The sequence below is a fragment of the Mauremys mutica genome, chromosome 5 (genome assembly GCF_020497125.1).
Source record: "Mauremys mutica isolate MM-2020 ecotype Southern chromosome 5, ASM2049712v1, whole genome shotgun sequence".
NCBI lineage: Eukaryota > Metazoa > Chordata > Testudines > Geoemydidae > Mauremys > Mauremys mutica.
Genome location: NC_059076.1, coordinates 13,922,830 through 13,950,781, shown reverse-complemented (window position 1 = coordinate 13,950,781; position 27,952 = coordinate 13,922,830). Strand labels below are relative to the sequence as shown.

The window sequence follows — 27,952 nt, the reverse complement described above, 5'->3', positions numbered from 1 at the left end:
TCTGGTGGGGGTAGGGCAAGCAGGGAAAGACTTGGCAGTGGGGAGCTGACAGAGCCTTTCCCCGCTGTGTCCCCCAGGCAGTCTTTCCAGCTACCGGAGCCTTTCCCTGCAACGGGGAAAGACTCCAGCAGCTAGGAGGCAGCGGGACACTATGCTGCTAAAAACAGCAGTGTAGATGGGGCCGCACTGCTTGGGCAAGCAGAGTCGAGTAGGGTATGTACCCACAGCATTCAGGTCTGTCTTTGTGTCTCACTGTCTATACTTCTACCTGTGTCCATGCTCGGGGTGTGTATCGTTTATGTACTCTAGTGCTGCTGAAAGGAGTGTGCAGCCTAGACATACCTCAGAGGTCAAGGTAACTGTGCTTAATTTGCAACTTACGAACTATGGATGTTGCAACCTTCCATAGCACTATTAGCGTCACATTTATTGCACACTGTCAGAACTGCAGAGAAAACGTCAAATTACCTCATGAGGGAGGCATGCGGAGTCCAGTGTAGCTGTGGGGACTGCCACGGAGAGATTGAGGAACAACATGAGCTGCTGGAAAACTATTTCCAGCGTAAACAACTGTGCAGGTCAAAAGGCACAGCACAGATCTAGTATAAAAGCTTTGAGTCAACGAGTATTCTGGCTGTAGTCACATTCTCCCACGCCAGTGGGTCCAGCATCTAGAGAAGTGAAAAATCCATCATTGCCACTGAAATTAACTGTCAAACTGTATTTTTACAACATCCTATTTTAGTTCAAACTCATTTGACACTTCCCAGGAACATCGACCACCAAAATAATGAAGAGTTTACTATAATCTGCTTTATTAAAGATATTACTGTACATCCAAATACATTAATTTATGGCATTGAGAAAAGTGCTTTAGGAAAAAGATACCTACGTATATGCGCTTAAATTTCAGTAGCAGGATACACTAATACTACCGCACACCACTTAAGAGTTGAAGTATTTTTGAGCATAAAGGGACAGTCAGACGAAAAATAAAATTTTAGTGACACTTTAGATAATTAGAACAAGTTTAAAAAATAAGCTATATAGTGAGAAGCTAGGTTTGTGATTTTTCTGTATTGACAATGAAAGAGACAAAGATCTTTCATATATACCTGGAGCTACTTTCACACACTGGCTCTCACAAAGGAGGGCCATCCCGCAGTATTCAGACTGCCAACGCTCTGGAGGGAACTATTTTCAGTATATTTTAACAATTGTTTTGTAAGATCTAGTTTCATGAAAACAGAACCACAAAAGCAAAGACTGGGCCTAAGCCACCTGAGAGTGTCCCTAAATTGGAGAATTTTTGCAAAATTGCAGAATCAATGGAACTATTTTTGGCCTTAATCCTGAAAAGAGAAATGCACATGCCTAACTTCCTGCACCTGAGTAGACTCACTGAAGTTAACAGACCACTGGCACATTTAAAGGAAGCATGTTGGTAAGACTTCTCAGCATCAGGGCCTTCGGGGTGGAGAGAAATCAATAGCTAGTGTAATTGCAGCAGGTGAAAGGAACTAGGATGTGGAGAAATTAGTTCCCCCGAGAAATCAGTAGAGAAGCAACAGCTTTTAAAGTGTTATATACCCACACTAATTTGACACACAGTAGCCTTGCTTTACATTAATAAACCTGCCCGTTTTCACTTTGTGCAGGTTGTAGATAGGAGTTGTAGATGAAGATAAAGGATTTATACCATCACTCCTCTTCCATCTATAGTCACCTCCACTTCCCAGACTTCATCCACCTACAAATAAACTTACAAACAAAATCTATTTACCAAAAAGACTGAATACTTAAGCTTTCCTTAAGATAGCACTCCAAGCTACTGACCCTCCCCACGGATTTCTATGCAGAATGGGTATCTGTCCATTCTTGCTGCCCTCTCTTCCTGGAAGTAACAGCCTCCACAGAATCTGGTCAGAGCCCTCAGATGCCATAGAATCAGTTCAGTTCTGACAGCTATTGCTTATAAATCGTCTGATTAGAAATATGTATCTATACAGTGTGGTAGAAAAGAGAGCTGAGCTCTCCTCTAAAATTTGCAGTTCTCTAGAACTAACAGTGTGTGTGATGCGCAGCACCACGGAAGGGGAAGTTCCACCAGACAAGAACGCTCTCCACGGAGCATCACCGTAGAAAGCAAAGGCGTGAGATCTCACAGGCACTCTGACATGGATCTGCACTTCACAACCACTGCAGTGTGGGAATCGTAGGATATGCTAACAGCAGAGGGTGACGGTCTCCTAAGGAGCCTGAATTGGGATTTTGTGATAGGACATGAACAGAGAAACCATTTGTACGATGAGACATTGCAGTGTGCCTTAGCAGCCGTATCAAACAAGGATGGTTTTCTTTCCGGTAACACATGATGTGTGTGTTAGTCACTGCTGCTCCAGAGCCATCCTGCATCCTCCGTCTTGAGCAGTGTTGTAGGATTCACAGCTTGTACACTTCATGCCTAAGATATGGAACTGTACCGTGGACCGGGTGCTGCAGTCATTGCAAAGGATCTGTAATAAAAGAGAGTGGCCATAAGACAAACAGGAGGCTGCATAAAACGTTGTGGCTAGAACAAAACTTGCTTACTACTAGATGTCTTTTTATTTTATTTATATATAAACAGTTTGTCTCTTTTATTTTAGTTGGTTTAGATACGTCTCTACCCCGCTATAACGCAGTCGTGGGGAGCCAAAAATCCCTACCGTGTTATAGCTGAAACCTCGTTATATCGGGGTTGGGGTGGCAGGGCTCTGGCAGTGATTTCAAGAGCTCCGGGCTTCAGCCGCTGCGGGGAGCCCCAGGCCCTTTAAATCGCCGGTGAGCCCTGCTGCCGCAGCCCCGGGGTAGCAGCAGCAGCAGGGCTTCAATGGGATTTAAAGGGCCCAGGGCTCCCCGCAGCAGCCAGAGCCCCGGACCCTTTAAAGGGCCGCCAGAGCCCCGCTGCTACCGCGCTTTATGTGAACCTGTGTTATATCGGGTCGCGTTATAGCTGGGTAAAGGTGTATTTTATTTTTTTTATATTTTTGTTGATTTATTTAATATATTTTGTTTTTGATATTTTTAATTCTTTTTTTAAATGAGGGGTTTGTGTGTGCTTATTCATGTTGGGTTAGGGTTTAGCCATATTTTTTGTTTTATATTAGTATTTGTAGTATCTGTATTCTTTGGGGGGAGGTGTTATGGGGTTTTTTAAGTTTATTATTTAGCAGCACATTTTTAAGACCACAGTGGTGGTAATTATTTGAATGTCTATTAATATTAGGCTTAAAGTATGAACCAGGGGCCCCAACCTCACCTCCTTTGGTACAGTATTGTTTTCAGTTGTCTGTTGCCTGGCTATTAGTTGGACAATGGGCACCAATTGCTCTATTTTCCTTTGTATAAAGTCAGCGGTGTTAATGGGCAAGGGAGGGACAGGTGCAATGAGATTGGCCACCAGTGATTCTCACTGTCTGTCACGACTTCTGTTACATTTTTATTTCTACACGTGGCCATAAGGCATGGGTCCCAGTCTCAGTCAGAAAGGTGAGGTTCAGGCTCCCCTGGCATGGTGTTGTCTCCACCGAGAAGTTGTGATATTTCACAGCACATAGCATGTCCCTAGCAGTACCACCTCCTTCAACTCTCTAATGACTAGCTGGGGCCAAACTCCCGCACTGGTGGTCTGGTTTATTTCAGCTGAGCACTTACGGAACCATCTGTGCTTGATTTGTTTACGGCAGGCTGTCTGTGTTTTATTTTTCCCTTAGGTTGCCGTTTTTACACTGGGATAATGCTGGTTATAGATCTTAATTTCTATTGTACTTATATTGTTACATATAATATATATTTTTTTGATTTCCTGTTCATTTTAAACGGCAATTATAACTGGCGAAGTTGAATTATTAATTTCATGTGGTGCCCTATGTTTAGGACCTTTCAAACTGCAAATTTTCTTTTTTAATATTATGAATTTTGTTTTTTACTAATATGGTTTAGATAAGTGTGCTGTTTAACACCTTTGAATACCTTTTTATTTTTTGCATTAGATGCATAACAAATTTGGCCTTCCCAGACAATCCGGCAGATGAAGACAGGAGAGGACACAAAGCTCTGGTTACACTAATTCCCTCTGTGAGGGCTCCCTGACGCTGCTCTATGAGACTTCAGATAATCCATTCTGGGAAATACGTTCTTTTCTACATCAACTAAAAAAGCAGAACCATCCTCAGTCCAAGAAACACTAGGGAAGTGGGGCATCTGCGCTGGCTTTGTGGGTGCAGCTGGAATAAGTTACATAACCCTGATCCTAATTTAAGTCTCACTAGCAAGCAGAAGCCAGGCCCAATGTGGATGTCAAAGGCTGAGTTACCCTTGGCTAGAATAGCAGCACTCAATTTACCACTCTAACACTGGCAAACGTCCGAGTGCTTTGCACAAACAGTATGTTCACCCTGAAATGGGATGAGAACATACATTCCTGCTCCTGCAGAGGACAGTGGCTCCCTGATCTGGGGTTGTCTGATGTTTCAGAAGAGTAATTCCCCCGGCCTCCCTTACCCCCCGCCTAGTGCAATGCTATACCAGGTGCAGGTGGGTAAGGAACAACATAGTTCTTCACCTAGCTGGTCACCTTATCCCCTGAACATGAGAAACAATTGTTCTGCATCATGCCAAAGGGTAACATTACCTTTTGTTTCAGAGAGAGAGAGAGCCGCTTGCTCTCTACTCCGGCTAACAGGTGGGCAGAGAGTGGCCAATAATGGAGGGAGACTGGAAGGGGGCACGGTGAGAAAAGCGTTGCTATTTACCTCCACCATCATGTTCTGATATTCCGTGGGCATAGGGGTTTGCGCCACTTCATCATCCAATTGTCGCCAGTACCTGGACATATCTAAAGCAGAGTGCATGCACAAGGGGCATCGGTAACCTCTGGCAAGGAGATAAAATACAAGTCAGGAAGATGCTGGTGTGGCAGAGTCAGTTTAAATACATCAGGATGGGGAGGAAAACCCCAGGGAGGAGGAAGAGCTATTGAATGTAAAGGACAACGTTGGCACAAAGACCAATGGGGATAGACTGCCCATGAATAAATTTCGGCTGGAAGGAGCAGAAGGCTTCTGTCCATCAGAGGAGTGAGGGGCTGGCACAGCCTCCCCACAGGACCAGTGGGGCAAACAACCCCACTAGCTTGAAGATGTAGTCGATACATTTATGAATGGGATTCTATGACAGTGTTGTCAATGAGAAAGGTGATGTACAACATGGACACATTGCACAGCATTTGTTGGAAGTAGCTGAGGAGAGACTGCTTTGTTAACAGTTGCCTTTAAATCACTTGGCCCTGGATTGGCAAAGCAAAGCAATTTTTACTTCTCCAGCTCAGGAGTCTGCATTGCCAGAGTACTTAGGAAGAAGTGGGGTCAGAATACTCACTCTTTTAACATGTCTTCATAACAAGTTCTAAAAAGAAAACACAAGGCCACATTAGTAGCTACACAAGGAAGGTGAAGTCACTGTGCTTTAAACCCTCGGGACAGAAAAGTGGGGCTGACTTCAACTGAAGGAAGAGCGAGCAAGCCAAAGAGCTATGGTTAAAAAATAATTCGTATGTAGTGGAAAGAGGGACCAAGCACCAAAAAGTAGTGTTTAGCTGGACCCAAGGAGACCAGAACGTGTTACGGTCCTATTCTGACATCTTCAGTAGTGAACTGGTGGAAGGAGTCAACAGCGTGGGAATGAAACTTGCAGATGATTCAAGATCACTCCCAACGACAGGGACAGAGAACTACATCAGAGAGAGTCAGGGAGATGGGCAGAACAGAACAAAGCCAGGTTCAGTTAGGGAAGATTCATGCTGCTCCATCTGGAGAATGTTAATCTACAACGTACAGTCAGTGGGGTGGGGGGAGCCTGGCAAACAGCAATGAAGAAGGAGACCTAGGAATAGAAGAAATTCAAAGGTATGTCCAGTGAGACATAATAGCGAACAGAAACAAAAAAGGGATAAGGACATTTTGGGTTGAATATACAGTTGCATCGATTCACAGGACATGAAGGAAATACATGACTCTGTTGTGTCACACCCTCCGGCAGTGATCTATTCAGTTCTGAGCACCATGTCAGCATAAAAATTAATGACAAACTGGAAAGATTTCCTAGAGCAATAGAAATGTTCAGTGGACACCAGGACAATGCAGGATGAAAATTAAGAATTAAATATATAGACTGGTTAAGAGACAACTTGAGTCCTGGACCCTCCAAAAAGCTCCACAGGGGGTACCTTCATAGAGCCAACTGGGCTCCTCATGGGGCTCCAGTCACACACTGCTCATTATAGGGCCAGAGTGAGGGGATGGCACAACAGACTGCATCAAGGAGGATGTTATTTAGAGTGATATGCTGGAGTACAAGTGGTAACAAGAATAAATTAAGCAAGGGAAGATGTAAGATGAACATCAAGGAAGCACCTCTGTTAGGAAGTTTTACTGGGTTGGGGAGTAGTCTCCAAGGGAAAGGACGGAAGCCCCATTGCTTGGGACATTCGGAACGCAACTGAAGACAGCAGAGAACAATCAGGCTTGCATTAGTGAGGAGATGGACTGGAATATACAACAGATATTTCTATCTCTGATAGAGGATTCTATGGAAATAGCTTTACCTATGAAGAAGGTGTCCACACGGTAGAACATGGGCTCCGACACGCGAGGTGTGAATGTCCTGTTTCAAGACATAAGAATTAGCATGTATTTTCCCAAGTACCAAACACACCCAGAACACTAAAGTCAATGCCACAAGAAAAAAAGGAAAAAAATATTTCAGTAGGTACACAATTAAGTTATAGAATTTATTTTCAAGTAAACTTTTAATAGCTGAAACATTTAAAATAAAAAACCCTTACCTCCAAACATATTGGACAGTCCTGCCTGGAGACATTTTCAATGCACTTTGTAAAGAAAGAAAAAAGACAGCTTAACAGGAAAGAAAACTCAATGTAGATTCTTGCATAATAGAAGTACTTGGATCTACATTTCCTTAAAATATATAAAAGTTTCATGAAACCTTTTACTACCCCAAACATGGGTTCAAATTCCAAAAAAGGGGGTTCCAGTAAAATCTGTGAATGCTAAAATTTCCAATTTTAATTTTTTTTTAATTGTTATGGGACTTCCAAAAAAGAAACTACTAGACCACACTAGGAAAGTGGCAAATCAAACTGACAGAATCTTAAAACATTTCTAGAAGAGTTGATCATTGATACGGGGACCTCCAGATGTGCAATGAAATTTCAAAGAGTATATTCCATGGGATTCACATTGCAAGGGAAGTGATACAGAAGTCCAATGCTGATCAATGTTGCTGTTCAGGACTGCGATACATTAGTGGAAGGAGGAAAGTATGCACAGCACTGGTCTGTGTTATACATGGGTCTAGCTAGGACGTACCAGCTCTCGTTTTCATAAACACAGTGATGGGGGGAGCTGTGTTCTTTTAAAATGAAACTATAGAGTATTACATTCATACCTTATGTTTTCCTTGAAGACTCAAGGCTAGACATAAGTTACATTTTGAACAATGGAAAAAGTCTTCTTTTGGACCAATCCTAAAGAGACAGGCAGTTGGTTAGGAATAGTTTGCCAATTCCTGTACAATTTACATTTTAATACCTGCAAGAAAAGTTTCACACTTAGAAAAGATTATTTCTCTCCCAGATCAAGAAAATGTTTTATTTTAAAAGGACTGTGACATTTTATGCAGTTAAGAAGTGAAACTTATTACACAAAGAGCTGTCCAAAGCTCAATATTTTTAACTGTTTCCTTCGAGCCTTTAAAAGTGACACTTACGAATATTTAATTTAACAGTAACCAGGGCAACTTTAAGATAAAGTATATTTTCAAGATGATGGCCTTTGTTTTATGGTAGCCACCAACTTTTCCCCCTCTTTAGCACTTATTAATTTTCGCAATGGCAGACATTTACTATAGCTCTAGTGCAAGGAAACTGCTTCAACAGATGCCTGTACCTGTACTAAAATCATTCCCCACCATTATGTATTCAGACACATTTTTAAAGATCAAACCTTAATTATTTTTGAGCTACATCAGAAGGAAAAGCTTATCTCCACTATGCAGCCTGCTTCCCTGCGTCTCAAAAAATCCATTATTAGACTCAGATTTGCAGATGCTACCCCTGTTATTTCCTAGTAACAATAGATCTAAGTAACTATAATTAGCACAGGTTAAACAGACACTTGTTTTACACATTTTCTATTACATAAACACAGTAAAAATCTCTCCAAAAGTCATGCATTTAGGAATCTCTGAAACCCAATCTCTGGAAACAAAGACTCTGAACTATCATGTTAATGTTCTCTCTAAAATGAGGAGAAATTAGCACCAACATGTTTATAGCTGTGGAAGTCAGAAATTCTAAGACTGCTTTCCTTAATATTAATTAGTGGTACAGAGGAGTTAGATGAAAATGTATAGCATAGGTCTGCTGCAGGATGCTGCTATAATTTAAACATAGAACAGTATTAACTTAATTCAGCCACCAAGATTTCAAGATGTTTGTGTAGATCTTTTTAAAGGACAATTTTTTGCAGCAGTGGGAAATTAAGAAGTCTTTCCCCCCCTACAAAAAACATTACAGATCTTTTACCCACAGTACAGCACTCTACTGCATATTCTGTTTTCGGCGTTCTCCACATGAAATGAATGCAGAATATGCAACAGAGGATCGGGGGGAAATTTTTCCCTTCCCTGACTGCATTAAACCTGTGCAACATCACTAGAAGATTTATTTTAGTGAACAAAAGGGAATCATGAAGTTTAAGACCTACAATCAGAATTGTTTTAGGAAAATCCATTTTAATTAGGCGTTTTAAAGCAACAGAAAGCTTTTAAACAAGTCACTACTTGACATAACTCTCCCTTTATTAATGCAAAGTCAGTATAAAAGGACACCCCCCTAAACTTTCTCGTGTCTACATTACTCAGAGGCAAAACACTATATGAAAATAACGGAATGACTTTTTGAAGTGTTCTTTAAGCAAGACCTATTTTTAAACTCATAGCTGCCCTCTAGCCTCCTGAATTCTTAAACACAATGCATAATTTCAATTTCAAATACTATATTTTAAAGTTACCAATATTTAAGCCAACCTAAGCAGAATTGCTTTGTAAACTTGGAAACATGAACAAACATTGAAGAAAAAATATTAATAATTTTAAATACAGTACCTACAAATGCCACACTTCTCACAGTGATACTGCTTCTTGTCTTTGTCAAACAGGTGGCATATACCGCAGTAATATTCTCCAAACACACTGCTGCAATCCTCACAACTCTGTTGAGCCTAGAAGTACATACACATTACATAAGCAACTACCAACATTTTGCTGGGTAAGGGGGGTTCTTTTAGTTCTTCAAGTAGCACTTTAATGGGCCATTGTCACTAGGGTTAAACTTAAGACTTGGTGAGCACAGTCTGTTGTCCCACATGACAGAGCCTATACTTTCAGACAGTCTTCTCTGGGGACATTTTACATGCTGTCTAAGGAATTAGACTTCAAACTTTGTCTCACAGAATAAGCCTGAGAAATAGGACTATAGGATTTGCCATACTTGGTCAAGCCACTTAGTTTGGGTGGACACGAGATAAGAGTCCTATATTCTCCCATCACCCTCCCCGCCTGCATTTTTATTACTGTGGCAGTATATTGGAAGGGGGAATCAAATCTAGACACAAGTCCTGTACACAGCATTGGTCCAGAAAAACCAAAACAGCAGAATGAAACAGATACGGCTGTAAGTTTCATTATCTAGCTAAGTTTTCTATAGTACCTATCTCCACACTTACTAGTGCTGCTGTGGAAGTGCTACCTGCAGGAACACAGGGAACGATCAGAAGCTACAGGAGACACATTAAGGTCTTGTCCACACTACAAATGTAACAAAGCCAAGGGACCTGGTTGTAAGAGTTTCAGTCTGTAATCTTAACCATGTTCTGTAGCTAGGCTAGAGTGTTTAGTTTTGCTAGGAGCTGAAACTGCCTTTCTCCTCCTTTAATGTTAAGTGGCTAGGTATGGAAAGAGGATAAATGCAACCTTTCCCTAAAATGTAGGAATTCCCTTTAGTCTTATCTTACCATTTGAAGGAATGGAGAAATGCACCCCCATGCATGCAGAGTAAAATTAAGACCCTCTATTAAGCATCTGTGTTTTATAATCCCATTCAGACGATAACAATTACAGTCACAGCGTAGTGAAAAGATTAAAGTATACACCATTACCTGCTGGATCCTTCTGCACTTTGCACACTGCACTTGTTTTACTTTAAAACGATCCATCTGATGATCTTCCTTGCTGTCATGACACAGACGGCAAACATAAAACTTACCGCAGCAAGGAGCCTGAAACAAATAAAGAAGAGACAAACTTTGAAGAAACCAAAATTAAGGTACAGCTAATGAGGATGCCTAGATTTCATTTACCCTTTTAGATGTTTCAAAACACTAGACTAGGTCAGCTTGGTGGAACTAGTGACAGCACGAGCTTGGTCTCTTCTTTATAAGGTATCAGAGGGAGGGAATGATCTGATTTTGGCTCCCAAGAGCAATGTCTTGCTATGACTGGGAACAGAGAGGGAGGGAAAGGGAAGGTATCCTTTCACTGACAGAAAATGAAAGTGTACATTGGAGCATGCTTCAAGCTAGGTTTACTCCCCCATCAACAAATGCTTCCAACCCTAAAGGTCCATCGCCCCAGTATAACAGACGAATGATGGGTGTAGCTGCCCTGTGCCGCGGCAGCAGGTTGGCCCTCACAACACACCAAAGGAGGGTTCTGAAGTTAGGGTTTCCCATCTAGTTTAGTCCTAGGAGCACAGGGGGCAGCTGTGACCGCCTGCCTCGCTCAGTCCAGGAGAAACCACAGACGAGATAATAAAGTTACGGAGCCAGGGAGACTCTTCCAGCCCGGACTCCCGGCGGCTGCTGCTGACACAGACTCCCAGGGCTGCCCCGCTGAACTAGAAGCCGCGGGGGTGGGTGATTTGTGGGAATCTGGGGCCCAGGGGCTGCCCACTCTCAGGCCTGTCCCGCGCAGGGTGACCAGAGGGCCCGATTTTATAGGGACAGTCCCTGATTTTGGGTCTTTATATACAGACTCCTATTACCCCTCCCCCCCATCCCAATTTTTCACATTTGCTGCCTGGTCACCCTAGTCCCGCGACGCGGCTCTTTGGCCGAGCCCCGGCGGCGGGGACGGTCCCAGCCCGGCGGGCTGCAGGGACCAGGGCCCCGGAAAGCGGAGCGCGAACCGAGCCCGGCCCCGCTCCCCGCGCCGCAGACCGGCAGCCACCGCTGGGCTCGGCCCCGCGGGAGGATCCGCCCCGGGCCCACCTGGAGCAGGCAGCTGCGGCGATAGTGCTCACAGCCCGCCCCGCCGGCCTCCGCCATCGCCGCTGACCGGAACCGCTCCGCCACCGGAACCGCTCTGCCCGCCCGCCCCTTCTCTATGGTGAAGCGCCGCCGCCGCCGCCTCCAACCACTTCCGGCCTCCGCCGTGAGCGGGACTTCCGGTGGGGGAAGCGGGGCGGAAGCGAAGAGCCCGGAGCAGGAAGCGCCGCTGCCCCCAGGTACCCGGAACCTCCCCCATCCCCAGCCCGGGTTCTGCCGCGCGCCGGGCCGGTTCCCTGCCCCCCCGTGTAAAGTCTCCAGCCGCGCGGGGGTGACGTCGTTACAGTAACCGAGGGAGCTCCCACCTGATTTGCATCCCGTTAATTAGCACGCGACTAACACTCCCCCCCCCCCCCGTATTAAAGGCCAATGAACCCGAACCCGGGGGGCTGCGTTTAGGCTGACCAGAGAGCAGATGTGAATAATCGGGACAGAGGGTGGGGGGTAATAGGAGCCTATATAAGAAAAAGACCCAAAAATCGGGACTGTCCCTATAAAATCGGGACATCTGGTCACCCTAGCTGCGTTCGCTTGTCACGGGCCGGTCCGCGCCCCGTCACGCCCCTGGGGTGAGCAGGTGTCCCGATTTTGGGGGCTTTTTCTCATACAGGCGCCTCTCACCCCCACCCCGATTTTTCACCCTTGCTGCCTGGTCCCCCTACGCCACATGCAGGGGCTGGAGTCAGTGCGCCGGGCTCAATGGTGCCATCACTGACTTACGCCATTTCCTTCCCAGCTCAGCCTCAGTTCCCCCCCCAGTGCCATGGTGAAGAGCTGCGCGGCTATCGGATGTGCGTCTAGATGTTTGCCGAATTCCAAGCTACGAGGACTAACGTTTCACGTGTAAGGTTCAGACTTGCGTTACTAGGCTGCTTTACACCTTCTCTGCATATTTTTTTAAAGTAGGATTCCTATCTACATGTGAACCTAGGGGCAGATGTGAGCCAGTTCCATGGTCCCTGAGCTAGATTACACCAATTGAATCTATTTCCCTATGTTAAGTTCTCCTCACACCTTCTATGGGCCATCTTAATTATCACTCCAAAAAGTTTTTTTTCCTCCTGCTGATGATAGCTCATCTCAATTGATTAGACTCTGCCTGTTGGTATGTATACTTCCACCTTTTCATGTTCTCTGTATGTATAAATATCCCCTGTCTGTGTGTTCCATTCTATGCATCCGAAGAAGTGAGCTGCAGCTCACGAAAGCTCATGCTAAAATAAATTTGTTAGTCTTTAAGGTGCCACAAGTACTCCTGTTCTTTTTGCGGATACAGACTAACACGGCTGCTACTCTAAAATCCAGGTGCTAATCCCAGTGCTACTGATTTGGACTCTGCTCATTGGAACTGGTCCATGGTGGGGTAGGACCTCCCCCTGTAGGGAGATGCTTGCAGGAGCATGACCTTGCTTTGTAGCTTTGGTCTCTTACCGCCTCTCTACACATTCATTACCTCATCTGGAAAATAATAAAACTTTGTAAATATGTTTGAAGATAGAAATGAAATAATGAGCACACAGAAAGTATCATCATTCCACTGTTTTTGTTCCTTGCCCTATTTTAATCTTGTACATTTCAAGATTTTTCTGTGCTCAAGCTGCTTGCCTTCACCTGTGGTTCAAAGAGGGGGAAATGTTTACATTTCATAGTAAAGTCATTTGAAAATGTTTGGCTTCTAGAGTGTTAAAGTAACAACCTTCATAAGGGAAAATACAGAGCACACTCCAAAAAGAGAGAACTTGGTACAATTCAGCAACAGATAGTTTATTAGCCATTAAAATAGCTCATGCCCAGACCTTTGATACTCCGACTTTCACCATGTCTTGTTTATTGAGTCAGTTATAAAGTCAAGATACTTATAATCAAATTGATTAAAAGTGAACAAAGAAGGTTATTTTCTCTCTCCTGGTTATCTAACATAGAAGATTGGGGTTAAGCTGGGTGTGGATAAACTTGGCATTTAGGTGGAAACCCAAAGACAGAGAAAGTGTTAATAACAAAAGATAGTTCCATAGGATCCTATAAACTGCCTTCATCGCTAACCATGGCGCTTTACCCCATCTGAGCACTTTTATTAAGGAACTTATAGAAAGTACCTTCTGTTCAGAGTGGGCGGTGTGAATAACTCTGCTCCATTCTGGACAGTAGTCAGAGATTGCAGAACACCTGACAGGGACAACTCCATTTGCTAGTGGAGTGTATGGGGAATGATCTCTCTCTTTCTCTCTCTCTCTGGTTTGCTATTCCACCAGTGTGATGGTCTCAGGCAAAGTGAGGTGAGCAGGGTGGAGAAATCCTCTGATATTAAAGCTTCTAACTAATTCCTGCCCTGCACATTGGGAACCTGAAAGAAGAATTAGCCAAAAAATCTCTAGCTATTGCATTACGTTCTGCCCAACTTAACACAACCACCAGAATACAGTTATCTTAAATTTTGTCCAAATATGGATTAAAATAGACCCTAGAGCAGGGGTGGCCAGCCTGAGAAGGAGTCAGAATTTACCAATGTACATTGCCAAAGAGCCACAGTAATACCTCAGCAGCTCCCACCGCCCAGACCCAGTGTCTCCCACCCACCAGCAGCCCCGCCAATCAGTGCCTCCCCGCACCTTCCAATCAGCTGCTTCCTCCCATGCAGGAGGCTCTGGGGGAGGGGGCAGGAACGAGGGCACAGCAGGCTTAGGGGAGGGGGCAGGGCCTGTGGCAGAGCCGGGGGTTGAGCAGTGAGCATCCCCCCAGCACATTGGAAAGTTGGTGCCTGTAGCTCCAGCCCCGGAGTCGGTGTCTATACAGGAGCCACAGGTTGGCCACCCTTGCCCTAGAGGGTCTATTTCTGCACATGCTATTAGCCTTCTCTGCAATAGCCACCGTAGTCTATATTTGTTCCAATAAAGATAATCTCTTAGCCAAAAAAAATGAACAGAATGTTGGGAATCATTAAGGGATAGATAATCAGACAGAAAATATAAAGTTGCCTCTATATAAATCTTTCGTACACCCATATCTTGAATACTGCGTGCAGATGTGGTTGCCACATCTCAAAAAAGATATATTGGAATTGGAAAAGGTTCAGAAAAGGGCAACAGAAATGATTAGGGGTATGGAACAGCTTCTGTATCAGGAGAGATAAATAAGAGTGGGACTGTTCAGCTTGGAAAAGAGACGACTAAGGGGGGATATGATAGAGGTCTATAAAATCATGGCTGGTGTGGAAAAAGTAAATAAGGAAGTGTTATTTAGTCCTCCTCCTAACACAAGAACTAGGGGTCACCAAATAAAAATTAATAGGCAGCCGGTTTAAAACAAACAAAAGGAAGTATTTCTTCACACAATGCGGAGTCAACCTGTGGAATTCTTTGCCAGAGGGTGTTTTGAAGGCCAATACTATAACAGGGTTCAAAGAAGTATATACTTGTTCATAAGCCGAATATTTTTGGTAAAAAAGTGATGCATCAAAGAGCGGGGGGTTGGCTTATAAACGGGTCTACACCAAAATTTGATGATTTTAAACTCTATGGAATCATTTAATTGAATATCTAATACATTGTCATTTTGTTTACCTGGAGCATCTGCAGGCATGGAGCCCCTCAGCTCCCTGTGGCCACGGTTCGCCATTCCCAGCCAATGGGAGCTGCGAGAATTGGCGCAGCCACAGGGAGCTGAGGGGCTCCATGCCTGCAGACGCTCCAAGTAAACAAAACATCCCAACCCGCCAGCAGCTTACCCTGACGTCCGGAAGCCAAAGTTTTCCAACCCCTGAAATATAGCGTCAGCTTATGAAAGGGTCACACAGTTTTTGCTATTTTTACCTATCCATTTTTGGGGGTTGACTTATTAACGAATGGGCTAATGAACAAGTATATATAGTAGGTAAATTCATGGAGGATAGGTCCATCGATGGCTATTAGCCATGATGGGCAGGGATGATGTCCCTAGCCTCTGTTTGCCTGAAGCTGAGAATGGACGACAGGGGATGGATCACTTGATGATTTACCTGTTCTGTTCATTCCCTCTGAAGTGTCTGGCATTGGCCACTGTCTGAAGACAGGATACTGGGCTAGATGGACCTTTGGTCTGACCCAGTATGGCTGTTCTTATGTAACTCATTCACTTGGCATTTCTTCTCCTTACTCGTACATGCTGCCTTGTTTGTAAACCCAGTTATTTAGAGTGGCTGCTTCTCGCCATCAAAATTGTATTTTGTATTTTTCTTTCCAAAATACACATGAATTCAAATGCCTGTCCTGTTGGGCAATAGTATCTTAGAAATAACGATTAGCACAATGAAAGGGTGCAGAAAACTTAATCCTATCACAGGATGTGTATCCCATGATTATCCAAAGAAACATTTTAAGGCTTTCCTCTGTCTCATCCTAGACTCAGCCAAAATAAATCATCTTCTAAACACTGTAGCCACAAAGTAACATGATTCTTGTAATGCTAGTTATAAGAGTCAAAATAATCCAGATTCAGGTGTGGGTCTGTGGCTGTGGAAATTTTAAAAACTTCATTTCATGTGTTTTTTTCCACTCACAGAACTAGATACCTCAAAAGATTCACTATGTATGTGTCATCCTTTAAAATAGAGCAGTCATTTTCATATCGTCTGAGTGAGGAATATTTATGTCTAAACTAATCACTTCTACCCTACCCAAAATTGATGTTGGGGAAATCAGTTCATAGTCTTATGAAATGTGAAGTGTCTGGAATCTCTGAAATGAAGGGCCATATAGAAATAGTCAGTGGAAACAGTCATGACGTTGGCTGCAGAACTGAACCCACCTCTGTCAGTTTGTATTTACCAGGTCAGTTCCTTGAGAACTGATGAATTATTACTGTAAACAGGCTTCAAGTGAATTAATTTGACTGAAAAGCTTGTTGGGGAGGACACAGCCCGTTTCTTCCTGCACAGAAGGTCATAACATGGTTGGCTCTGTAACCAGAGCACGAGGAGGGGTCTGCTAGGCAGTGCTAGCAGTGCTCTATACCTCAGCGGGACATGGCTGGGTAGAGTAGGGCGTGGGTGTCACCCTGCATAAAATCACACACAGGCGACACATTGCCTGAAGGAGCGATCACAAAGCTACCTGTAAGTTTGCCCTTTTACAATCACGAGTTACAGATACTTAAGTAAAAGCTAGAGAGACTATGGCTATCTATTCAACTTGCTTTCCTGTCTGCACACTTGTCCTAGATTCCCCACCGATGAGGAGGCCAAAAGAAGGTGGGTGCTGGCCACAAAAAGGCTCGATGTGAACTCTGCAGGCATGTGGGAGCCTAAGAAAGCAGATGTGTTATGTTCGCGCCACTTTAAGAAGTCAGACTTCGACACAAGAGGTCCCAACATCAGGCTCAAACCTGGAGTCATCCCTTCCATTTTTGAATTGCCTTCTCACTTCCAGGTTGGTCTTTATAATCTACAGGTGATTGTTCCTATGTTTAACTGTATTGGCAAACATGGGCAGGCTTTTCCCTGCACTTTACATAGAACTCAGAAGATGTTTTCTTCTTTTGGATATCACTAGGTAACAGGAGAAGAGGTGGAAAAATATTGTGCCCAAAGATTAGCATTTTTCTGGGCCTGTTCTGTCTCTCAATACTCAGGCAGACCTGTCTGAGGAAACAGTGCAGGATATGTCCTTGAAGGCTTTTTTTTAATAACCATTGTGAGTCCGAACAAGAATTGGTCAAGTACATAAAATGAGAAGTGAAACTGATTACCTCAAGTCTAGCCAAACGCTTATTCTGTGAGCTCTTCAGGGCGGGGATTTGCTTTATACCTGGCATAATAAGGTCCTGATCCTTTACTGGGCTTCCTAATACAAATCAATATCATTAAATTCCCAACATACCAAAAAGACTGGGCTGGAAAGCTCCTATTAGATGGGACCCAGGAGAGCTCCTCACCTTAGAGATGTCTGTCTGTCATTGCAACAACTATTTAACAAATAGCTTTTAGCATCCCAATTCAGCAAGGGACTTACTCCTCACTTCACCTTTCCCCCTGCTTCCAGCACACCACAGCCACACATTAGCCTGCACAATCCCATCTCTTTCTGCTGTTTCTATCTCAATAACTGAAGTGTGAAATATATATTTCTAACAGCGGAGACGAGGAAAAGTTCATGGCCGACGAAACACCCCACTGAAAACACTGCCAGTAACAGTTCATAACCACCAGCTGGTGGATTCGCCTTCCAGTACAGGAGAATTTCATTCCCAGTTCATCTTGGTAAGTAAAGTGACTTATTTGAACCCAACAAAATATAGCAGACTTTCAACACCGTGGGGCATACTCACTGCCAGTGTAACAGCAGGGAATGGCATCCTCTTAGGTCACCAGTGCATTTGGCTCAGTGTCCCTGTTTTCATTTGTGTTAGAGCATCAGTTCAAGCATCTCCCTCAAATTTACTGTTCACCAGTAAGGGCAGCTCCATTGCTTATACATTGTTCCACCACCATTAAGCCGTAGTGGAGTAACTAGCTAGAAGGATTGGTTTTACACACTCCACATGGTTTTGCAAAAAGTGATTGCTAATGGGAGTTGGGATTGGCTTTTTAAACAGTCTTTTAACCCCTTCTTGGTGAATGGGGAGAACATGTGGAAATCTGAGATCTTTGGGAAAGGTGAGAATGTCTAATGTATTGAATTTTGTTTCCAGGAGCACAGTTACAGCATAATGGACAGTCCAAAGAAACTGAAGTGTAAATTAGATCAGGTAATCAGTGAGCTCAAAGAGGCCAAGGAACATCTGAGGAACACTTTAGACAGAGAACGACAACGCAGGGAATCACTGAGGACGGTGATCCGGGAGCTGGAGAACAAATGTCTAATCAGCCCTGAAACAGCCTGTAAACTGGATGTTTATTGCTGGGAGTGGTGTGAGGCAGGCACACAGGAGAAGATTATCAACTGAAGTAACTCTAGCAGGAATAGCTGCAAAAGCTCCTTAAGCTCAACATTCAGAAGTGGGATGTTTTAGGCTGGCCATCAGCACTCAGTGAACAGGACCAGCCAGATCTTTGGAGAAGCCGTTTCTCTAAAGATACCATCTGGGCAAGATCCTTGCTCCTGGGACACAGCTCCCTTATCTAACAAGGTGTCTTGGTCTCTGAGGGCTGTGGTAATGGTCAGGAGTGCGAGCTACAAAAGACAATATATAAATGTAAACAATTGTCGGATTAGCAGGGTGAGGCACCTCTAGCTTAGATTTCATAATGCAGAACTTTAGTGAGGCCCTAAGAGTACAAATCAGGACTAAAGCAGTGCACAGTGCTTACTTTATATGTATTTTGGATTACAAATATTTGCCCTGTAAAAAAACAAAATAAATAGTATTTTTCACTTCATCTAATACATGTACTGGTAGTGCAATCTCTTTATCATGAAAGTTGAACTGATAAATGTAGAATTATATTAAAAAAACCCAAACCCTGCATTCAAAAATAAGAAAGTAAATTTTTAGAGCCTACAAGTCCACTCAGTCCTACTTCTTGTTCAGCCAATCGCTCTGACAAACAAGCTTGTTTACATTTGCAGGAGATAATGCTGCCTACTTCATGCGCTAAAGATTCGTATGTCCCTTCATGCTTCAACCACCATTCCAGGGGACGTGTGTCCATGCTGATGATGGCTTCTGCTCGATAACGATCCAAAGCAGAGTGGACCGACACATGTTCTTTTCATCATCTGAGTCAGATGCCACCAGCAGAAGGTTGATTTTCTTTTTTGCTGGTTCGGGCTCTGTAGTCTCTGCATTGGAGTGTTGCTCTTTTAAGACTTCTGAAAGCAAGTGCCACACCTCATCGCACACCAGATTTTGGAAGGCACTTCAGATTCTTAAACCTTGGGTCGAGTGCTGTAACTATATTTAGACATCTCACGTTGGTACCATCTCTGCATTTTGTCAAATGTGCAGCGAAAGTGTTCTTAAAATGAACATGTGCTGAGTCATCATCCGAGACTGCTATAACATGAAATATATGGCAGAATTCGGGTAAAATAAAGCCAGAGACATACAATTCTCCCCCAAGGAGTTCAGTTGCAAATTAATGTATATTATTTTAACGAGCATCATTAGCATGGAAGCATGTCCTCTGGAATGGTGGCTGAAGCGTGAAGGGGCATATGAATGTTTATAGCATATCTGGCACGTAAATACCTTGCAATGCTGGCTACAAAAGTGCCATGCGAATGCCTGTTCTCACTTTCTGGTGACACTGTAAATAAGAAAAGGGCAGCATTATCTCCCATAAATGTAAACAAACGTGTTTGTCTTAGCAATTGGCTGAACAAGAAGTAGGACTGAGTGGACTTGTAGGTGCTAAAGTTTTGCATTGTTTTGGTTTTGAGTGTAGTTATATACCAAAGAAAATCTACATTTGTAAGTTGCACTTTCACGATTAAAGAGATTGCACTACAGTACTTGTATGAGGTGAATTGAAATATACTATTTCTTTTATCATTTTTGCAGTGCAAATATGTGTAATCAAAATATATAAAGTGAGCACTGTATACTTTGTATTCTGTGTTGTAACTGAAATTAATATTTGAAAATGTAGAAGAACATCCAAAAATATTTAATACATTTCAATTGGTATTCTATTGTTTAACAATGTGATTAAAACTGTGACTAATCGCAATTTTTTTGAGTTAATCATGTGAGTTAATTGCGATTAATCGACAGCCTTAATCTGGATCTTTACTACCCTGGAGTGCATGTGCAGAGCTCCCAAAATGGAGCTTGATAAATTTATGAATGGAATTATACGAGGTGATTGTCTGCAACAGCAAGGCACTGGTCTCTATGACGTCCATCCCACTCCTATGATTTCACATTCAGCTGTTCTTTCAGGGGTCCAGGTGAAGTTTGCCCCAGGATGTTTTAAGATCCTGGATTGATCATTTGTTCTTCTCTGTATCGTGCATGTATTAGGTGTAAGGCATCAGTCACTAATTCTGCAGTCAGCACGTGGCATTTTCCAGAAGATTTTCCTAGTCTAAGATTTGCATCAATTTGGAGTGAGTTCAGGTGCATTATGAACAGGAAACGTAAGCCCTTTGCAAAGAGTGTTGGTGGGAAAGAGGTAGCTATTCTGGGCAGTTTTTTTAGAGCGGGAAACTGAAGTACAGCATGAGCTAAACAACAACGTATGAACTCAGTGCTCAAGGGCTCGGTGTAGTGTGCTCAACGGGGAAGCTGCTAATAACACTTGTTTCAGTTCAGCATCCATAGTTCTTATAAAACCAGTTTAAATGTATTTACAGGAGCCCACAGTGTTCTGCAGAGTAAGAATGCACCTAAGGCAACTTTTATTGCCTTCCGCTGTATATAGTTTCTGCACTATGCAGTAGCATTGATAATTCACACACGCAATATCCACATTTGCATGATGGCTTCTAGGTTCAGGATCTAGGCTGTTAAGAATCCTTTGCTCTTAGGAGAAGACACACAAAAAACGCCCTTATGCTGATAGCAGGAAAGGGAGCGAAGATGCATTGTGGCTTTCCCTAAATATTTTCAAACAGGTGTTTTATTCAATCCAGAAGATACTTTCTATGTTTTTAATACAGTGATCTATTTATGATGATCAGGGACAGTAAAAAATGGAAAGACATTATATGGGGTTATTTGGACTTTTTCTTATTGCCTCCATAATATGCCCTAGGGTATTATAACTGTCCCCCAGGCACAGACAGCTGGACATGGATCTTTCACACAACTAAAAAGCTGCATTAGTCTAAGCTTCCGCAACAGATATGGCTAGGAGACCACACTCTCCGGGTAGAACATTGAGGGCATCAGGCAGATATCCCTCCCCTAGATTGCCTTGACGTGGGAGGCTGTGCTGTCTGGGCAGCTCAGGGATGCTTGTCAGCACTGATGAGTTCGGAGGGTTATTAACCCAAGCTGAAGGGACAGGGATGAGGGGAGTTAAAATACAGCTGGAGTATTGCAACTGAACCATGTCTGCATTCCACCTGGGAGAGGGGACCCTGACTCAATGGCGACTGCCAGTCTCTTGGTAAGCCTTCTATCAGCCTGTGCTGAATCTGCTCCCCTTGGCGCCTGAACCCCCGGCTCCATGCGAAGCCGCGTTTCCCTACACCGCCAGCTCAGTTTGCTCCCAGACACTGGCACTACCAGCCTTCCTTCTGAGCGCTGCCACGGCACAAGCCGGGGTGAGCAGCACAACTCCAGCCCCTAGCAATGCTAAAGAGTGGCTTTCAGCACCTCTCCACATTGACACTAATCAGAGCGGCTGTTAAAGGCCTGAGATGGCAACATCTCAGCAACGCTCTCCCAGACTGTGCCAATTTCAAGTGTCTCCCCCTAGGTACTTAAATATTTTTGAGTATCTGGGCCTCAGATACTACGCTGATAGGGAATATCTAAGCACCTAACTCCCACTGAACAACAGCAGCTGATCTAGCACTCTGGTCACTGCAGCTCCAATTAGCTGCACTAGAGGAGACACAATTAAGAAGAGCTGTGCCTAATCGATGGCTTGGGATGGGCTGAGGAGAGCTAAGAGACTCATTAGGCAGAAGGTAGAATAGGCACAGGAAGGAAGAGTGGGAGACAGAATGAGACTTTCAGAGCCAGAGCCTAGAGGAATCTACCAGGGGAAGATCCCTTCCATTTTCCCCCTTCCTTGGCCAAGCTAGCTGAGGATTGTGGCTTACTGTAAATATGGGCCTGCACAAGCCTGTAAAGGGTGTGGGGAGGACACTGTGGGAAAAACACACACAAGATTCTTAGCAGAAGATGATCTCCAAGCTGTTTGTAACCAGGAAAGAGACAGGAGTGAGATCCAGCCCTTCACAATCAGACAGATTAGCCACTTCTCTTCAAAACTGAAGTCCACACTCTGCTCCTGCTGCACACAAACAGCTACCACTGCCTTCTGAGCAACCGGTCAGGATTTGGCCCTGGGGCAGGAAGACGCTAGTTTATGGTTGTGTTTGATGCAATAATCCCGCCGACTGACTGCAGCAGGAGCGCTGTATGTAGGTTGGTTACAGAACTGGATCTTGACTGGATACCCAGAGAGTTGCAGCCTGCTGCATTATCCACAGAGCAAGCACGAGGGGAATCTACCTCACTTCTGCAAAGGCTCTGCGCATCACAAGTAGCCTGAGGCTTTCACGGATAATTCCCCCCAATTCGCTCACATGTGTAAATTCCCTCCCTGTGGAGGAATAGAAGAGAGGACTCCATTATGGACAGACAAAATAAATCAATGCGGTGGCCTTGCCCTAGGAATATGCTCTCTTGTTTTTACTTACCACACACACTTACCTATACCAAACTATGCACAGGAAACTAACCACTCCATAGATAAGTGAACACAGGGGAACACTCATTTTTGTTCTTTATCCCATTCAAACCCTATCATTTTTTTATTCTCTTTTCCAACAAATCATAAGTTGTGGCTGATCATATGAAGGAATCTACAAGCACATTCGCATTAGACATACATTGGGAGCAGAGTTAAAACAAACCACCTTTGATTTTAAGATCAAGAAACGTTTTTCAGCAAGGAGTTGTCCAAGTCAGTGCTGAGGCACAAAGCTAAGAACACACCATAACGGCAGTGACTGTTCCGCCTCCTCAAAAAGGGAAACGGATATCAGAGTCCAAGAATTATGACAAAAAAACAAGGAAGTGAACTATAAGGCGCACAATAAAAAAACTGGTAACATTGCATTAAACCAACAGAATATCACTAAAACATACAGATAAATATTTGCATTAAAGTATTGATAATGAAATACACAGCACATTTTTATATACACTGGGGGAGTTACTGTCCATCGCTTCACTCTCAGGCTCCTGGGTGAGAGATCTCATCCTCAGGTACAGGAAGAATGAACAAAAGCAAAATGTAAAAGACAAACCAACCTGACGTATGTGATGTAGCAGTAAGGGCAGCAGCCCAGACCACTGGGGCATGGGAGTAGGAGCAGAGAACCTGGGTTCTGTTCCCAGCTCAGCCACTTAACTGGCTGTGTCACCTCGCACATGCCATTTACTCAATACACAGCCACCTTTGGACAGCGTTTTGAGAAAGGGCTCAATGTTCTTATTGTAACACTTTGTGTACACTGGTACCCACACCCTGTGTGTTCGCCTGAAGATCTCCGGTACCAAACAGCAGCTATCAAAAGCCCCAGGGCTGTTTGTAAGAGCAGCAACTAATATGCAGCAGTTTCAGTTCCATGATTACCTGCATCATAGCCCAAACCAACTCCCAGTGGTAAATGAGCTACAGAAAGATCTCTAGGACCACTCTGGAAAATAAGCTGCCACATCTGAAGGGGGGTGTCCTCATACATTTACTAATGCAGTCCCCAATCCTGCATCGCAACCTGCTAATGGAGGTCATTGGGCAGAGCTGGGTGCTAGAAGAGCCCGATGATAGATCAAGGCCAATCATAACGCCTGCTTCCTTTATCATAAATGTTATCCACGTCCCACTAGAGAACTGCTAGTCTCGGTTGTGTACTAAATCTTCCAGGTGTTGTGGCAAGACCAAATGCCATCCTCCAAATATGAATAAACCTCATCCACTCTGGGTTGAGAACACATTACATTTAAAGCACTAATACTGGCACAAGCTCTACCCATCTTTCACCACATCTGACCACCCCCACTACCTCCAAGATGGCCCAGTGCCTGGAGAAGATCAGCTCCCAGATGAAGGACAGCTGGTTGAAGCCGAACCAGGGGGAGGGATAGCTCAGTGGTTTGAGCATTGGCCTGCTAAACCCAGGGTTGTGAGTTCAATCCTTGAGGAGGCCATTTAGGGAACTGGAGTAAAAATCTGTCTGGGGCTTGGGTCCTGCTTTGAGCAGGGGGCTGGACTAGATGACCTCCTGAGGTCCCTTCCAATTCTATGATCTAAGGTGGAGGTGATGCTGGTGGGCAGAAGGAAGCACTTTGAAGAATTTGTAGCTGTGGGGCGGTCTCCTTGGGTTGAAGGCACACACCCACAACTGGTCAATGCAGTCTAGTTTCGGAGGGTCCTGAATTTCTTGCTAACGCAAAGTTCTCATATAGCAGCAACTGTGATTAACACTTACCACCACCTCCGATTGGCTAGGAAACGGCATCCTATCTCAGAGAACGATGACCGGGCTTCAGTTATTCACGCCTTTGTCACCTCCCATCTGGACTACCGTGATGCCATATACCTGGGCATGAAGCCTTCAGCATTTAGGAAACTCCAACTAGTACAGAAAGCATCTCCTCAGCTACATAGGCCACCACAAAACACCTCAGACCCGGCCGCCACTCCATACACTGGCTTCCCAGAGAATATCATATCAAGTTCAAGGTCTCAGTCCCCATCTTCAAGGCACTCCATGGCCTGGGCCCAGGATAGTGAAAGATCACCCAAAGCCCTGGCAGGAGGACCATGGTTGATAACTCCGCCCCTTTGGCACAACAGAACTTTCTACCATAAGAGTAAAGCTTTGTTTGCACAGGACACAGAGTTTTGCCTGAAGAAGCTGGTCTGAGACTGAGGAACAAACTCCACCCAGGAACTAAGGGACCTTCCAAACCTCACCACCTTCTGCTCCAAGTACAAGGCACACTGCTGTGACCTGCCCTCTCTGACACACATACAGAAAAGTGTGCACATAAGGAAAACACCCTACCAAAACGAAACAGTACACTACGCACACAATTCTCCACCTGGGGAGAGGCTGAAAGAGAACAAACCACACGACAGATGTAAGTCACATACTTCAGTGCACAATCAGAAGGTGCTCAGAACTATGGTGACAAGTACAGTATAAAATCTGTATAGACTAGAACAATCTTTATTTTTCTCAAAATGGGAAATACATTTTCCTTTTGGACAGAAACCTGCACACATCCTTTACATTGAGAGGCTATTTCAAAAATGCACCTAGGACTTCAGAGTTTTAAAAAAAACCAAGAATGGCGGGAAATTGTGTAATAACGCAAAGTAAAAAAAACAATCCCCGCCCGGGCAAAAATGAGACACCAATTTAAAAGTCATGCTTCTGTCTTCATAGTTTGTATCCATGACTATGGTGAGGACTTTATAAAGACACCAGCTTAAGAAGTTAGGCTAAGTCCTTACTTAGGCTCCTAAACAAGTAACAGGCTTTTCAAGAGTGCCAAACCCCCAGCAGTTCCCACCGTAGCCCGGTTAGAAAAGTAACCTATAAAAAAGTTGTTATAACTGAAAGAAGTCAGCAAACATGAGTTCTTCCTTTTTGCAGTTTATTTACTTTGTGCATTTGATAGCGCTGTGTATATAATCAGTTTTACCATTCGCTCTGCAAAGTCAGTCAGTTCCCCTATTTGTGTAAGTCTTTTCTTCAGAAAGAAGGAAGATATATAAAAAAAAACCTACAAAAATAACCTACACGCACAACCCACAAACAGGAAAATGTGACTGTAAAACAACTGGTAGAGCTGAAACACCAGAAACCAGTTTTAATGCACTTCCTTTAATTGACGAGATTTCAACTTGACGGTATTTCTTTAAGCAGCTGTCAGATCCATTTCAACAATTTATAGTCACTAATGCTACAGAATCCTAGACCATTCAAAAATTCTCAATATAAATGCTAGAGACATCTCTTGATTTCGGATGGTAACAATCTCTGAAGTGGATTTTATATACTGTAATCCCTTAGCCCTTCCCAACAACTGAATATGGTTCAGGAGCAGGGTCAGTATTTGCAGGAGGATGCTGGCGGGGTGAGGTACACAGATGAGGATATGCAGGCAATGCACAAATATTTATCTTCAAACAGTTCTGATATTTTAAGTGATGTTGTCAGTCGTTTAGGACCAAAATTAGTATTTCATATTAAACAGGGTGTTACAAAAAACCACAACACGAGTATGTCTGTACTGATGATTTGTAAAGATTTCACAAAAACATGATTTATTAAAATTTAAACAGTCCCCTGTAGAGTTGGAAATCAAAATACATCAGTTCTACGCCAGAGCCTGGGAACCAGTCAGGGAAAGCGAGCAGTTTACGTTTCACTACCCAAAATTAGTGAAATGACAATAGTAAACACATGACAAAAAGTATATTAGATTTTTAAAATTCATTCAGTTTTAACTTTTAAATGTAGGCGTTATTGATAGCACATTGATACATTTTCCATTGACAATTTTTATGGTGACAGTGTTTCTTTAGCATGTAGTCTCAGTGAATTTTTTCTTCTGTTATCTAAGTTTCCCGTACGTCACTCTCTTTTGGGTCTGTTAAATTTGCCAGCTCTCTTTTTCTTTAAAAAGGTTCAAGTGTAGGAGTTATCTTTTCTTGGCTCATAAGTGTTAGTAACCCTGCGCTCTCTCACTGAGACCTGGGGCTCTCCACTGGCCATAAATATGGTTTTGTTGTTGTTTTTAAAGACAAATAGTTTACAAGATAACTGTATTGGATGCTGTTGGTACCGCCAGTGGTGGATTAGCCACTGGGCCCGTGCCCAGGGCCTCGGGCAATTGGGAGGGCCCCGGAAAAATGGGCACGCACCCTGACCACGCTCTGCCCGCCAGGGAGCGGATGAGCCCCCACGCCCCGACCCCACCCCCCAGCAGGACCACTGGGCAGGGTGGGATAAGCCCACACGCTCTAACCCCATTTCCCTGGCAGGAGCGCCGGGGGAAGAAGGGGACTGCATGCAGAAGTGGTGGGGAGAGACCCACACTTACTCTGGCCCAGGGTCCCACAAAACCTCATCCACCTCTGGGTACAGCTCTTCTCCCCAGGCCAGGAGTTGGTCAGTATCCTAACACACTGACTTAGTTTCATTGCTGGGTAACCATCTTTTCAGAAGACACACAATTCCATAATGATTCCGTCCCCCTCTCTAATGCCAAACACCTGCAGTCAGTTTCACACAAAAAAAAAATCCACTTAGAGGATCAAGATACATATGCATGGAACTACACGGCACGATACAGGAAAAGAGACCCATTCACAAAGTCATGCACTGGTCTTTCCTGCTTGGCAACAGCACAAATACGTTCTAAACACGCGTATGCTGCAAATGGCGACATCGAACATTGGAAGGCTCTCTCTTCAGTAAACCCACAAAAGGTATCAGCCCTTGTCAAGTGTTCTTTTTGAAAGGCAACAAGAGGCTAAGCTGCAGAAAGTAATACAGACGCTTCAGAGGAAAAACGTACCCAATTCCTCAGTTCTTCTCCGGGCTAGCGTTCTACTCGAGGGAAGCTGGCTTCTGAAGCATCTGGCAGTGATGTTCCCGATATCTGCCAGTCAGAAAACAAATATTCATGTAATTCCTAACATACCAGCCTAAAAGCAGCATGGCCTAGCAAAACTGATCATCAATAACCTTCTGCCTGTCCCAAGTGCAATATCAATAGAACATGGGCAGGTTCTTCACTGATCATATTGCAAATCAGCATACATGGGGTTTTCCCCATCCTTCACCCTTTTTTTTTTTCCTTTTTCTTTTTGCCTAGAATGACCAAAACAT

The 27,952-nt window shown here is 43.9% G+C and overlaps 3 protein-coding genes across 8 annotated transcripts in view; 1 reads left to right on the top strand and 2 right to left on the bottom strand.

Moving 5' to 3' along the window:
- Window positions 1–793: 793 nt before the first annotated feature.
- RCHY1 (ring finger and CHY zinc finger domain containing 1) lies at window positions 794–27,707 on the bottom strand. 3 transcript variants are annotated; one of them, XM_045019306.1, is made up of 9 exons: window positions 27,639–27,707; window positions 10,281–10,400; window positions 9,229–9,344; window positions 7,510–7,588; window positions 6,887–6,931; window positions 6,647–6,705; window positions 5,422–5,448; window positions 4,797–4,917; window positions 794–2,516 (listed from the first exon to the last, which is right to left on the bottom strand). In XM_045019306.1, exons 2-9 carry the CDS (start codon window positions 10,335–10,337, stop codon window positions 2,388–2,390), a joined length of 633 nt encoding a protein of 210 aa, XP_044875241.1. In that variant the 5' UTR covers window positions 10,338–10,400; window positions 27,639–27,707; the 3' UTR covers window positions 794–2,387. The 3 variants fall into 3 exon arrangements, with proteins under 3 accessions (XP_044875241.1, XP_044875240.1, XP_044875242.1); XM_045019305.1 differs by lacking the exon at window positions 27,639–27,707 and adding an exon at window positions 11,391–11,519; XM_045019307.1 differs by lacking the exon at window positions 27,639–27,707 and adding an exon at window positions 10,482–10,974.
- On the top strand, window positions 11,581–18,779 carry THAP6 (THAP domain containing 6). Its single transcript, XM_045019308.1, has 5 exons — window positions 11,581–11,626; window positions 12,184–12,290; window positions 16,642–16,849; window positions 17,554–17,679; window positions 18,111–18,779. Exons 2-5 carry the CDS (start codon window positions 12,211–12,213, stop codon window positions 18,363–18,365), a joined length of 669 nt encoding a protein of 222 aa, XP_044875243.1. The 5' UTR covers window positions 11,581–11,626; window positions 12,184–12,210; the 3' UTR covers window positions 18,366–18,779.
- Window positions 26,353–27,952, bottom strand: part of CDKL2 (cyclin dependent kinase like 2) — a 30,356-nt gene continuing 28,756 nt past the window's right edge. For 3 of the 4 annotated variants that reach the window (XM_045019301.1, XM_045019303.1, XM_045019302.1), the window contains one exon: window positions 26,353–27,722. In XM_045019301.1, the coding sequence (XP_044875236.1) occupies window positions 27,663–27,722 (60 nt within the window). In that variant the 3' untranslated portion in view covers window positions 26,353–27,662. The remainder of the gene's footprint in view (window positions 27,723–27,952) is intronic. The other variant, XM_045019299.1, reaches the window with a different exon arrangement.

Bases quoted from the DNA above. Each gene is read 5' to 3' on its own strand.
- RCHY1 (XM_045019305.1), bottom strand. From the start codon at position 11,447: ATGGCGGAGGCCGGCGGGGCGGGCTGTGAGCACTATCGCCGCAGCTGC. The intron at 9,345-10,280 runs GTAATGGTGTAT...ATGTACTTCTAG, and splicing joins AGTGCAGAAGGATCCAGCAG to GCTCAACAGAGTTGTGAGGA. The intron at 4,918-5,421 runs GTGAGTATTCTG...TCTCCTTGCCAG, and splicing joins TATGAAGACATGTTAAAAGA to AGGTTACCGATGCCCCTTGT.
- THAP6 (XM_045019308.1), top strand. From the start codon at position 12,211: ATGGTGAAGAGCTGCGCGGCTATCGGATGTGCGTCTAGATGTTTGCCG. The intron at 16,850-17,553 runs GTTGGTCTTTAT...TATTTCTAACAG, and splicing joins AATTGCCTTCTCACTTCCAG to CGGAGACGAGGAAAAGTTCA. The intron at 17,680-18,110 runs GTAAGTAAAGTG...TTTTGTTTCCAG, and splicing joins TTCATTCCCAGTTCATCTTG to GAGCACAGTTACAGCATAAT.